The sequence below is a fragment of the Rhinopithecus roxellana genome, chromosome 11 (genome assembly GCF_007565055.1).
Source record: "Rhinopithecus roxellana isolate Shanxi Qingling chromosome 11, ASM756505v1, whole genome shotgun sequence".
Taxonomy (NCBI): Eukaryota; Metazoa; Chordata; class Mammalia; order Primates; family Cercopithecidae; genus Rhinopithecus; species Rhinopithecus roxellana.
The window spans coordinates 137,224,182-137,237,802 of record NC_044559.1 but is presented as its reverse complement, the minus strand read 5'-3'; the positions used below and the strand labels follow the sequence as shown (position 1 = coordinate 137,237,802).

At 43.0% G+C, this 13,621-nt stretch overlaps 1 protein-coding gene across 1 annotated transcript in view; it reads left to right on the top strand.

Annotated features, from left to right (window-relative positions):
- The window catches only part of TET1 (tet methylcytosine dioxygenase 1), a 139,613-nt gene that overhangs the window by 79,732 nt on the left and 46,260 nt on the right, over nt 1-13,621 (top strand). Inside the window, exon 4 of the mRNA XM_010375212.2 lies at nt 9,672-11,967. Coding sequence (XP_010373514.1) covers nt 9,672-11,967 — 2,296 coding nt within the window. The remainder of the gene's footprint in view (nt 1-9,671; nt 11,968-13,621) is intronic.

The window sequence follows — 13,621 nt, the reverse complement described above, 5'->3', positions numbered from 1 at the left end:
GAGGTTTTTGATCCCTCCCTCGATTAACAACCTGCTCAACTTCTCCTCCGCCCTTCACCCCACCCCTGATTTGAAAGGATTTCTTTTGAGTTCTAAGACGCCCTGGCCAGATGAGGGTGGAGTTCTTGTTGGGGGTAGGAATGAGAAAATTAGAATATGAAAGTAATCCCAGCACTTTGGGAGGCCAAGGCAGGAGGATATCTTTAGCCCAGGAATTTGACACTACTAGCCTGGGCAACATAGTGAGACCTTGTCTCTACAAAAGCAAAAGTAGCTGAGCTTCAGGGGATCCCTTGAGCCTAAGAGAGCGAGGTTGCAGTGAGCTGGGATCCTCTCACTGCACTACAGCCTTGGCGATAAAGTGAAAAGAAGCCTGGCTTTAGTGAAGAGATTTTGGAAACTTCTGAAGTCTCTGCTGTGACTCCCAACCAACCTAGATGTGGAGGAGCCATGAGGCCCTATATCACCAAGGTAAGGAGAGTGGAGTCTAGGGCCACACAGTTTCTCAGACCCACCTTTGGGGCAGCACTTTCTTTGACCCTGACTTTCTATGGACTTCGAGTCTCTCAGCTGATGGCTATAGTCAGAGTAGGGAAATAGATCAGAGGCAAAGTTCCAAGAATATCAGGTATTCGACACTTGGTTTGATAGCTGACTTCTTTTGTTTTCTATTATTTTACTCTGTGTGTGTGTGTGTGTGTGTGTGTGTGCGCGTGTGTGTGTGTGTATGTATGAGGCAGAGTCTCGCTCTGTCGCCCAGGCTGGAGTGCAGTGGTACAATCTTGGCTCACTGCAACCTCTGTCTCCCATGTTCAAGTGATTCTCCTGCCTCAGCCTCCCAAGTAGCTGGGATTACAGGCACGTGCCACCACGTCTGGCTAATTTTTGTGTTTTTAGTAGAGATGGGGTTTCACTGTGTTGGTCAGGCTGGTCTTGAACTCCTGACCTCTGGTGATTCGGCCTCCCAAAGTTCTGGGATTATAGGCATGATTCACTGCTCCCGGCCAGCTTTCCTTTTTATCCCAAAAAAAGGAAAAATAAATTGATGGCTAAAATTCTGAATTAGTCAAATTAGTTCATTTCACTTCTTTGGGAAAATAAGGTTGTTGGAAAAACTTTGCGAAAAACTGTTGTACAGGTCTTCTTTGAAGATATTTTTGTTGTTTTTGCCTTAAATGTTCATTTTAGATTTCTCCTTAGGTGAATCTTTGGTAGGTAGCCAGTTGTTTTCCTTCTTTCTTTCTCTCTTTCTTTCTTTCTTTCTTTCTTTCTTTCTTTCTTTCTTTCTTTCTTTCTTTCTTTCTTTCTTTCTTTCTTTCTTTCTCTCTCTCTCTCTCTCTCTCTCTCTCTCTTTCTTTCTTTCTTTCTTTCTTTCTTTCTTTCTTTTTTAAAGACAGAGCCTCATTCTGTTGCCCCCAGGCTGGAGTGCAGTGGTGCCATCTCGGTTTACTGCAACCTCTGCCTTCCAGGTTCAAGAGATCTTGTGGTCAGGCACAGTGGCTCACACCCTGTAATCCCAGCATTTTGGAAGGCCAACATGGCAAACTCCGTCTCTAGTAAAAATACAAAAATTAGCCCAGTGTGATAGGGCACACCTGTAATTCCAGCTACTCAGGAGGCTAAGGCAGGAGAATCACTTGAACTGGGGGATGGTTGCAGTGAGTCAAGATGGCGCCACTACACTTCAGCGTGGGTGACAGAGTGAGACTCCGTCTCAAAAGAAAAAAAGAAGATTCTCATATCTCAGCCTCCAAAGTAGCTGGGATTACAGGCATGTGCCACCTCACCTGGCTAATTTTTGTAGTTTTTGTAGAGCCAGGGTTTTGCCATGTTGGCCAGGCTGGTCTTGAACTCCTTACCTCAAGTGATCCACTCACTGTGGCCTCCAAACTGTTGGGATTACAGGTATGAGCCACCATGTTCAGCCAATCTTTTCTTTTTATTTAAATTTGGTTTAATTAAACCGTCAGTCGTACTGGACACTGTATGGTGATTGGTTGCAGAACAGGCCCTGACCTCTATACTTCTTAGTAGTGTCAGTGGGAGGAAGTGAATACAGCATAAAGTCAACATTATGAAGGCACAAGTGGTTGTCTCTGAATTTTTTCCACAAACACTCAGTTTTCAGACTGACAGCATAGGTCCTGACAGTGTCACTTCTGACTAGACATAAATACTTTGTGGGCTGCCCATGGTTGTGTTTCACATAATACTTTGTTAATAATTTGATATATTTACTTTATGCATTCTCAAAAGAAATGAAAATTAGATGTTGGTGAGTGGAGGACAATCTGAGACATTACAATTGGGTCACAGTACCCAAATGGTACGTCTATGGTATTAAAATTTCATGGGGAGGGTTATTAGGGGAAAAAAATATCTAAAAAATGCTGGAGGGAATGGTTATTAGTGAAGATAAAAAACAGTTAACAAACCTTGAGCTACCTCTAGTAAAGATCTTATTTGACCATGTCAACAAACAGACTTTGAAAGGCTTTATTTTTCTATATGATTTGAGTAGCTGTTTCTTTGTTGGTGGTGGTTGTTTTTGTAGTAGCTTTTTCTTGAAGCAGGAAATACTGCATGTATGGAGTGTGTGTGTGTGTGTGTGTTTGTGGCGGAGGGGCTATAGTCAGATTCTGTTCAAATGACTCGGTCATTTCAGAATAAAACACCACATTGCTCCTTTAGACTGGATATAAGATTATCAAGACAATGGGAATCTGGAAAAATGAGAAAATGGAGCGGGCGTAGGAACTACTAGACCCATTCTTGCTTCAGAGTGGGTAGGATGGTCCCAGAGCAAGTTCTCCTCTTAGGATAATTTTTAAAAGTGATATGAAACAGGCTGGGCTCAGTGGCTCATGCCTGTAATCCCAGAACTTTGGGAGGCCGAGATGGGCGGATCACTTGGTCAAGAGATTGCGACCATCCTGGCTAACACGGTGAAACCCCACCTCTACTAAAAATACAAAAATTTAGCCCGGTGTGGCGGCGGGCGCCTGTAGTCCCAGCTACTCTGGAGGCTGAGGCAGGAGAATGGCCTAAACCCGGGAGGCGGAGCTTGCAGCGAGCCGAGATCGCTCCACTGCCCTCCAGCCTGGGTGACAGGGCGAGACTTCGTCTCAAAAAAAAAAAAAAAAAAAAAAAAAAAAGATATGAAATATAACTAATAACAAAGCTCAAGAGTTCTTAATTAAGCTCATTAATTAGTGCAAATGTCTTATGAAGATTTTCTTTTCTTTTTTTTTTTCTTTTTTAAGACAGAGTTTCATTCTGTTGCTCGGGCTAGAGTGTAGTGGTGATACGCCTGCCTAGGCAGGCGGATCACCTGAGGTCAGGAGTGCGAGACCAGTCTGGCCAAGATGCAAAACCCAGTCCCTATTAAAAATACAAAAACTAGCTGGGTGTGGTTGTGCAAGCCTGTAATCCCAGCTACACGGGTGGCTGAGGTGGGAGAATCGCTTGAACCTGGGAGGCAGAAGTTGCAGTGAGCCGAGATCTCACCACTGCACTCTAGCCGGGGCGACAGAGCAAGACTCCGTCTCGAAGATTACTATAATAATAATAAAGAAGTGTTATTTTGGACAGGGTCTCTGTCGCCCAGGCTGCAGTGCAGTGGTTCGCCCTCGGCTCCCTGGAACCTGCGCCTCCCAGGTTCACGTGATCCTCCCACTTCAACCTCCCAAGTCAATGAGACTATAGGCGTGCACAACCATGCTTGGCTAATTTTTAGTAGAGACCGAGCTTCACTATGTCACCCAGGCTGGTTTCAAACTTCAGGCGTGCTGGAGTCAAGTCTGCCTGCCACGACCTTCCAAAGTGCTGGGAATTCAGGCGTGAGCCGCTGTGTCCCGCCTTTTCCGTACACAAATCTTAGAAGGATCTCAAGATCTTTCCTATAGATAAATACATACATTGAAGTTCTCAGTGTTCTTGGATATGCATATCTGTAAAATTAAAAGTATCGAGTCAGAAACTAAGACTTCTCTTTTTGCAATCCTATTAGTGTTAAACACTAATAACTTTTTATTTTCTTAAGATGGAGGCTCGCCCTGTCGCCCAGGCTGGAGTGGAGTGGTGCTATCTCGGCTCACTGCAACCTCCTCCCGAGTTCAAGCGATTCTCATGCTTTAGCCATCCGAGTAGCTGGGATTTACAGGCATGTGCCACCTCGCCGGGTAATTTTTGTCTTTTTAGTAGAACGGGGGTGTCACCATGTTGGTCAGGCTGGTTTTTTACTCCTGACCTCAGATGATCTGCCTACTTCGACCTCCCAAAGTGCTGATATTACAGGCAGAAGCCGACATGCCCTGCCTGTCATTTATTTTACAGCTTCTCACCCTTTACTCTTGCTTTGGAAGACTTCCCCTACCTTTAAAAATTTTTTTTTTTTTTTTTTTTTTTTTTTTTTTTTTTTTTTTTTTTTTGAGACGGAGTCTCACTCTGTCGCTGAGGCTGGAGTGCAGTGGCTCAATCTTGGCTCATTGCAACCTCTGCCCCCAGATTCAAGTGATTCTCCTGCCTCAGCCTCCCGAGTTGCTGGGATTATAGGCATCTGCTACCGCATCCAGCTAATTTTTGTATTTTTAGTAGAGGGGGTTTCACCATCTTGGCCAGGCTGGTCTTGAACTCCTGACCTCTCGTGATCCACCATGCCTGGACTAAATATTCTTTTTCTTTCTTTCTCCCTTCCTTCCCTCCCTCCCTCCCTCTTCCTTCCTTCCTTCCTTCTTCCTTTCCTTTCCTGTCCTGTCCTGTCCTGTCCTGTCCTGTCCTCTTCTCAGAGTCTCGCTCTCTCGCCCAGGCTGGAGTGCAGTGGCACGATCTCAGCTCACTGCCAGCTCCGCCTCCAGGGTTTACCCCATTCTCCTGCCTCAGCCTCCCGAGTAACTGGGACTACAGGCGCCCGCCACCATGCCCGGCTAATTTTTTGTATTTTAGGAGAGACAGGGTTTCACCGTGTTAACCAGGATGGTCTTGATCTCCTGACCTCTGATCTGCCCACCTCGGCTTCCCAAAGTGCTAGGATTGCAGGCATGAACCACCACGCCCGGCCTAAATACTCTTTTTCTTACATCTCTTTTGTATGTGTGTGACATGTAATATTTATATGATGGTTGCATTTTAGTGTCCATAAATAGACTTATTGCAATACAACCACACTTATTAGTTTGCATAATATTTGTGAGGCTGCTTACTAGATACAACAGGAGTAATTGTGACAGGTTGTATGGCACATGAAGCCTAAAACATTTACTATCTGACCCTTTACAGAAAAGTTTGCTGAACCTTGGTGTAAACAATGTGTCTTTTGGCAACATGATAATCTGTTTAATCTTAGGTATTTTTATTCTTTTTTTTTTTTTTTGAGATGAAGTTTCACTCTTATTGCCCAAGCTAGAGTGCAATGGCATGATCTTGGCTCACCGCAACCTCCGCCTCCTGGGTTCGAGCGATTCTACTGCCTAAGAGGCAGGGTGTCACTTTGTTGCTCAGGCTGGAGTGCAGTGATTCCACCACCGATCAGTTGTAGTGTTGAATTTCTATGTTTATGACCTAGGCCAGTTCACATCTCCTTAGGCAACCTAGTCTAGTGGTCTCCTATTCCCAAGAGGTTACCAATTTTTAATTTTTTTCATTTTTTTGAGAGGGATTCTCACTCTGTCGCCAGGCTGGAGTGCAGTGGTGTGATCTCTGCTCACTGCAGTCTCCGCCTCCCAGCCGCCTCCTAGGTTCAAGAGATTCCCCTGCCTCAGCCTCTCGAGTACTTGGGACTACAGGCATGCACCACCATGCCCGGCTAATTTTTTTTTTGTATTTTAGTAGAGACGAGGTTTCACCATGTTGGTCAAGATGGTCTCTATCTGACCTCGTGATCTGCTTGCATTTGCCTCCCAAAGTGCTGTGATTACAGGCATGAGCCACTGCTCCCGGCCTATTTATTATTTATTGAGACGGTGTCTCATTTTTTTAACCTGGCTGGGGAACAGTGGCACAATAGTATCTCACTACAGCCTTGAACTCCCAGTCTCAAGGGATCCTCTAACCTCAGCCTACCCAGCAGGTAGGACTACAGGTTCATACCACTGCACCTGGCTCATTGTTTTTTCATTAATTCTTTTACTGAATTTACAAAGAAATATTGTATATATTTATCATGTACAACATGAATTTTTCAAATGTGTATACACTATGTAATTGGAGTTATCATTCTTTTTACAATTAATATCAATGGAAACACTCCACTGTCTCAATTCCTGTGGTATGTCTGATGAGCTGTTTCAAGGTTTTTCAAAATTAGTCTGTAGTCGCAGCTTCTCTAGAGGCTGAGGCAGGAGACTTGCTTGAGTCCAGCACTCCAAAATCAGGCTTGGCAACATAGAGAGACCCTGTCTCTACAAAAAATAGGAAAAATATAAATTAACCAGACGTGGTTACAGACGCCTGTAGACCCAGCTACTCAGGAGGGTGAGGTGGAAGGATAACTTGAGCCTGGGACTTCGAGGCTACAGTGAGCCGTTATCATGCCACTGTACTCCAGCCTGGTGAACAGAGTGAGACCTTGTCTCAAAAAAAAAAAAAGAAAAGACAGTAGATAAATAAGGATTAGAGGAGGGAATAGGGAGTTATTGCTTAAATAGGGCACAGCATTTCTCTTTGGGGTTTTGAAAATGCTCTGGAAGTAGAGAATGGCTATGGTTGCACAACAGTACAAATAAACTAAAAACCACTGAATTGTACACTCCTTCTCCTCCTCCTCCTCCTCCTCCTCCTCCTCCTCCTTCTTCCTCTTCTTCTTCTCCTCCTCCTCCTCCTCCTCCTCCTTCTTCCTCTTCTTCCTCTTCTTCTTCTCCTCCTCCTCCTCATCCTCATCCTTCTCTTCCTCCTCTTCCTCCTTCTCCTTCTCCTCCTTCTTCTTCTTCTTTTTTTTTTGAGATGGAGTTTCACTCTTGTTGCCCAGGCAGGAGTACAATGGCACAATCTTGGTTCACTGCAACCTCTGCCTCCCGTGTTAGCGATTTTCCCACCTCAGCCTCCTGAGTAGCTGGGATTACAGGCACCCACCACCATGTCCAGCTAATTTTTGTATTTTTAGTAGAGAAGGGTTTTGCCATGTTGGCCAGGCTGGTCTTGAACTCCTGACCTCAGGTGATCCGCTTGTCTAGGCCTCCCAAAGTGCTGGGATTACAGGTATGAGCTACCATGCCCAGCTGAATTCTATACTTTTCAACTGTAAAGTGATGGATTTCATGTCATGTAAATTCATCTCAATAAGAAAAATTAGGTTGGGTGCAGTGGCTCATGCATGTAATCCCAGCACTTTGGGAGGTCAAGGTGAACAGACCACTTGAATCCAGGAGTTTTGAGACCAGCCTAGGCAACATGGTGATATCCTGTCTCTACAACAAATACAAAAAAATTAACCAGGCATGGTGGTATGTGCCTGTGGTCCCAGCTTACTCAGGAGGCTGAGCTAGGAGCAACATGTAAGCCTGGGAGGTTGAAGCCGCAGTGAACCATGATTGTACCACTACACTCCAACCTGAGTGACAGAGTGAGACCCTGAGAAAGGAGGGAGGGAGGGAGGGAGGGAGAGAGGGAGGAAGGAAGGAAGGAAGGAAGGAAATTGAAACTATAGCAGTTACTTTAAACACCCAAACACTAAAAATAACCCAATGCCCATGTCCAGCAGAAAAAATGATAACTTTGTTATGTATTTAATCAGTGAACTTACTATACAATGAGAATGGACTACAAGTATACTTAACAACTCATTTTGTGAAAATTTAAAAAGCTATATGCTTGTGATTTGTACACCTTTCTATGTGTATGTTCTGTTTGAAAACAGTTTGGGTCAAAATAATAGGTATGTCTGGGCACGGTGGCTCACACCTGTAATGCCAGCACTTTGGGAGGCTGAGGTGGGCAGATCACCAGAGGTCAGCCTGGCCAACATGGTGAAACCCATCTCTATTAAAAATACAAAAACTAGCTGGGTGTGGTCGTGGGCGCCTGTAATCCCAGCTACTAGGGAGGCTGAGGAGGAGAATTGCCTGAACCCACGAGGCGGAGGTTGCAGTGGTCTGAGATCATACCACTGCACTCCAGCCTGGGCAACAGAGCAAGATTCCGTCTGAAAAAAAAATTAATTAATTAAAACATATAATAAAAATAAATAAAATAGATATTGTCTAATGAACACTACTGATGTAAAAGTAGTTTAAATTGTGGAGTTTTTTTGTTGTTGATTTTTGTTCTTTTAAGAGACAGTCTCAGTCACCCAGGCTGGAGTGAAATGACACAATCTTGGCTCACTGCAACCAACACCTCTCAGGTTCAAGGGATTCTCCTGTCTCAGCCTCCCGATTAGCTGGGACTACAGGTGCCTACCATTATGCCTGGCTAATTTTTTTTTGTATTTTTAGTAGAGATGAGGTTTCACTATATTGGCCAGGGTGGTCTCAAACTCCTGACCTTGTGATCTGCCTGCCTCAGCCTCCCAAAGTGCTGGGATTACAGGCGTGAGCCACCGCGCCCAGCCTATAGTTTAAATTTTTTTAATTATTATTTATTTTTTATTTTTCTGCACTCAGGCCTGAGTGCAGTAGAGCAATCTCACCTCACTGCAACCTCTGCCTCCTAGGTCAAGTACAGATGTGGCCTAGTTTAAATTTTTACTTGGAGGCCAAGGTGAGTGGATTGCTGGAGCCCACAAGTTAAGAGAACAGCTTGGGCAACATAGTAAGACCCTGTCTCTACAAAGAAACTTTTTATTTTAATTTTTTTAACTTTAAAAATACTATTTGGGGGAAAAAATGAACACATCAAAATATTAGCAGGTATGATATTTTGATAGTTCTGTGGGGTTTGTTTTTGTTTGTTTGTTTGTTTGTTTGTTTGAGACAGAGTCTTGCTCTGTCGCCCAGGCTGGAGCGCAGTGGCATGATCTTGGCTCACTGCAACCTCCGTTTCCCGGGTTCAAGAGATTCTTATGTTTTAGCCTCCCAAGAAGCTGAGACTACACCACGTCCTGCTAATTTTTGTATTTTTAGTAGAGACAGGGTTTCCCCATGTTGGCCATGCTGGTGTTGAACTCCTGACTTCGTGATCCGCCCACCTCAGCCTCCCAAAGTGCTGGGATTACAGGTGTGAGCCATCACCCCTGGCCTTTGCTTTTGTTTCTTGGAGGAGAGGTCTCACTTTGTCACCCAGGCTGGAGTGTAGTAGCACAGTTCTGGCTCATTGGAACCTCCATCTCCTGTGCTGAAGTGATGCTGTCACCATCAGCCTCCCGAGTAGCTGGGGCTGCAGGTGTGCATCACCATACCTGACTAATTTTTTTTTTTTTGTATTTTTGCTAGAGACTGGGTTTCACCATCTTGCTTAGGCTGGTCTTGAACTCCTGGGCTCAAGCGATCCTCCCATCTTGTCCTCCCAAAGTGCTAGAATTACAGGTGTGAGCCACTACACCTAGCCTAGTTGTCTTTTCTTTTTGTATATTATGCCCTTTTGGTATTTTATGACTTCACTGAACATGTGAAAAGCGAAATAATATTTTAGGCTGTATCCACAGGGGCTTTACATTTAGTTGCTTTACATTTTAATCTTCTTATGGCTGTTATTCAGATATTCAAGTAGATGACATGAGTAATTTCTGTATTTTACAGGCAGATTTTGACAACAAACCAGTAAATGGCCCCAAGTCAGAATCCATGGACTACAGTAGATGTGGTCATGGGGAAGAACAAAAATTGGAATTGAACCCACATCCTGTTGAAAATGTAACTAAAAATGAAGACAGCATGACAGGCATCGAGGTGGAGAAGTGGACACAAAACAAGAAATCACATTTAACTGATCATGTGAAAGGAGATTTTAGTGCTAATGTCCCAGAAGCTGAAAAATCGAAAAACTCTGAAGTTGACAAGAAACGAACCAAATCTCCAAAATTGTTTGTACAAACCATAAGAAATGGCATTAAACATGTACACTATTTACCAGCTGAAACAAATGTTTCATTTAAAAAATTCAATATTGAAGAATTCGGCAAGACATTGGAAAACAGTTCTTATAAATTCCTAAAAGACACTGCAAACCATAATAACGCTATGAGCTCCGTTGCTACTGATATGAGTTGTGATCATCTCAAGGGGAGAAGTAACGTTTTAGTTTTCCAGCAGCCTGGCTTTAACTGCAATTCCATTCCACATTCTTCACACTCCAACATACATCGTCATGCTAGTATACACAATGAAGGTGATCAACCAAAAACTCCGGAGAATATACCAAGTAAAGAACCAAAAGATGGATCTCCCGTTCAACCAAGTCTCTTATCGTTAATGAAAGATAGGAGATTAACATTGGAGCAAGTGGTAGCCATAGAGGCCCTGACTCAACTCTCAGAAGCCCCGTCAGAGAATTCCTCCCCGTCAAAGTCAGAGAAGGATGAAGAATCAGAGCAGAGAACAGCCAGTTTGCTTAATAGCTGCAAAGCTATCCTTTACACTGTACGAAAAGACCTCCAAGACCCAAACTTACAAGGAGACCCACAAAAACTTCATCACTGTCCATCTTTGGAAAAACAAAGTTCATGCAACACGGTGGTTTTCAATGGGCAAGCCAACTCACATATCAGCTCAGCTACTAACCAAGCATCCACAAAGTCACATGAATATTCAAAAGTCACCAATTCATTATCTCTTTTTATACCAAAATCAAATTCACCCAAGATTGACACCAATAAAAGTATTGCTCAAGGGATAATTACTCTTGACAATTGTTCCAATGATTTGCATCAATTGCCACCAAGAAATAATGAAGTGGAGTATTGCAACCAGTTACTGGACAGCAGCAAAAAATTGGACTCAGATGATCTATCATGTCAGGATGCAACCCATACTCAAATTGAGGAAGACGTTGCAACACAGTTGACACAACTTGCTTCAATAATTAAGTTCAATTACATAAAACCAGAGGACAAAAATGTTGAAAGTACACCAACAAGCCCTGTCATGTGTAATGTACAGCAAAAATACAATCAGGAGAAGGGCACAATACAACAGAAACCGCCTTCAAGTGTACACAATAATCATGGTTCATCATTAACAAAGCAAAAGAACCCAACCCAGAAAAAGACAAAATCCACCCCATCAAGAGATCGGCGGAAAAAGAAGCCCACAGTTGTAAGTTATCAAGAAAATGATCAGCAGAAGTGGGAAAAGTTGTCCTATATGTATGGCACAATATGCGACATTTGGATAGCATCGAAATTTCAAAATTTTGGACAATTTTGTCCCCATGATTTTCCTACTGTATTTGGGAAAATTTCTTCCTCGACCAAAATATGGAAACCACTGGCTCAAACGAGGTCCATTATGCAACCCAAAACAGTATTTCCTCCACTCACTCAGATAAAATTACAGAGATATCCTGAATCAGCAGAGGAAAAGATGAAGGTTGAACCATTGGATTCACTCAGCTTATTTCATCTTAAAATGGAATCCAACGGGAAGGCATTCACTGATAAAGCTTATAATTCTCAGGTACAGTTAACGGTGAATGCCAATCAGAAAGCCCATCCTTTGACCCAGCCCTCCTCTCCGCCTCACCAGTGTGCTAACGTGATGGCAGGCGATGACCAAATATGGTTTCAGCAGGTTGTTAAGGAGCAGCTCATGGATCAGAGACTGCCAACCTTGCCTGGTATCTCTCAAGAAACACCCTTACCGGAGTCAGCACTAACTCTCAGGAATGTAAATGTAGTGTGTTCAGGTGGAATTACAGTGGTTTCTACCAAAAGTGAAGAGGAAGTGTGTTCATCCAGTGTTGGAACATCAGAGTTTTCCACAGTGGACAGTGCACAGAAAAATTTTAATGATTATGCTATGAACTTCTTTACTAACCCTACAAAAAACCTAGTGTCTGTAACTAAAGATTCTGAACTGCCCACCTGCAACTGTCTTGGTGAGTACTTGTGTGGATGTGTTCTTATTTCACCTGCACAAATTACCTCAATCATGACTGAAGCAAATTCTGATTCATCTTTTTTTGTGTGATATTTTTTCCCCATTCTTACTCTAACTAAGATGGATTAAGTAAATCTATAACCATTTTTCTGTGGGACCTTTTGGTTCTGCTCACAAGAATGGAATATTCAACTCATAATTTGGAAAAACAGATTTGGAAAAGGTAAACCTGCTGAAGTGGAAAAATAGGCTGATATTTCTCTCAAGGCTGAATGTCTGTCAATTTATTGTGCGTAGCATAAGAATGAATTTCCTAGGCCAGGTACAGTGGCTCTTGCCTGTAATCCCAACACTTTGGGAGGTCAAGTCAGATGGATCACTCGAGGTCAAAAGTTCGATACCAGCCTGGCCAACATGGTGAAACCCTGTATCTACTTAAAATTCAAAAATTAGTTGAGCGTGGTGGTGCATACCTGCAACCCCAGCTACTCAGGTGGCTGAAGCAGGAGAATCACTTGAACCCAGGAGGCAGAGGTTACAGTGAGCCAAGATTGCACCGCTCCCCTCCAGCTTGGGCAATAGAGTGAGACCGTGTCTCAAAAAAAAAAAAAAAAGAAAGAAAGAAAAAAAAAAAGAGATAGCTTAATAGTTTATTACGGTTTATTTATTTTTCCTATATTCAAACAAATTTCAACTTACAAGCCTTTCATTATATTTTTTTGTGTGTGAGAAGATACATATAGAGAATGTAAAACATATGTATAAGTTAACAGTTATAAAATATATAGCGGCCGGGCGCGGTGGCTCAAGCCTGTAATCCCAGCACTTTGGGAGGCCGAGACGGGCGGATCACGAGGTCAGGAGATTGAGACCATCCTGGCTAACACGGTGAAACCCCGTCTCTACTAAAAAATACAAAAAGCTAGCCAGGCGAGGTGGCTGGCGCCTGTAGTCCCAGCTACTCGGGAGGCTGAGGCAGGAGAATGGCGTGAACCCGGGAGGCGGAGCTTGCAGTGAGCTGAGAGCCGGCCACTGCACTCCAGCCTGGGCGGCAGAGCAAGACTCCGTCTCAAAAAATAAAATAAAATAAAATAAAATATATAGCTGGCAGTTGCCATCCTACTCTAGAATTGAAGCTGGTTTATGTCTTTTTCAGTGTCTAGTGCTTTTATGCTCTATCCAGTACAAGATCTAATACTGTCTTTTTTGTCCAAAGAGCACTTGATATTCTGAGATAATATATTTCTATTTCTCTGCAATACAAAGTGTACCTGCGTATAAAGAAATTCCATAATCTTGGCCACTTGAAGAATTCATAAACCTTTTTGAATTTTAACATATTAACAAATTTGTTTAATACTGATTTCCTATTTCAAAAAATCAAAGAATAACCAGTGTGCTAACATGAGTCATGTGCTAATAGCTGACTCATGGACTGATCCCTAATCAATGTATTTCTACATTTTTGTGTCTTAGGAGTCATTGAAAGAGAACATTCTGAAACACTTAGTTTTATTAGTGTGTTAAAAGCTCTGAGAAAATCTTGCTGGGTAAAGATTCTCAGGCAGATCTTATGAGAAATTTCCTCAGTATTTGAAACATGTGAAAGCTTAATTTGAATCCTGTACTGATTAGTTACTGTGTATGGTCAA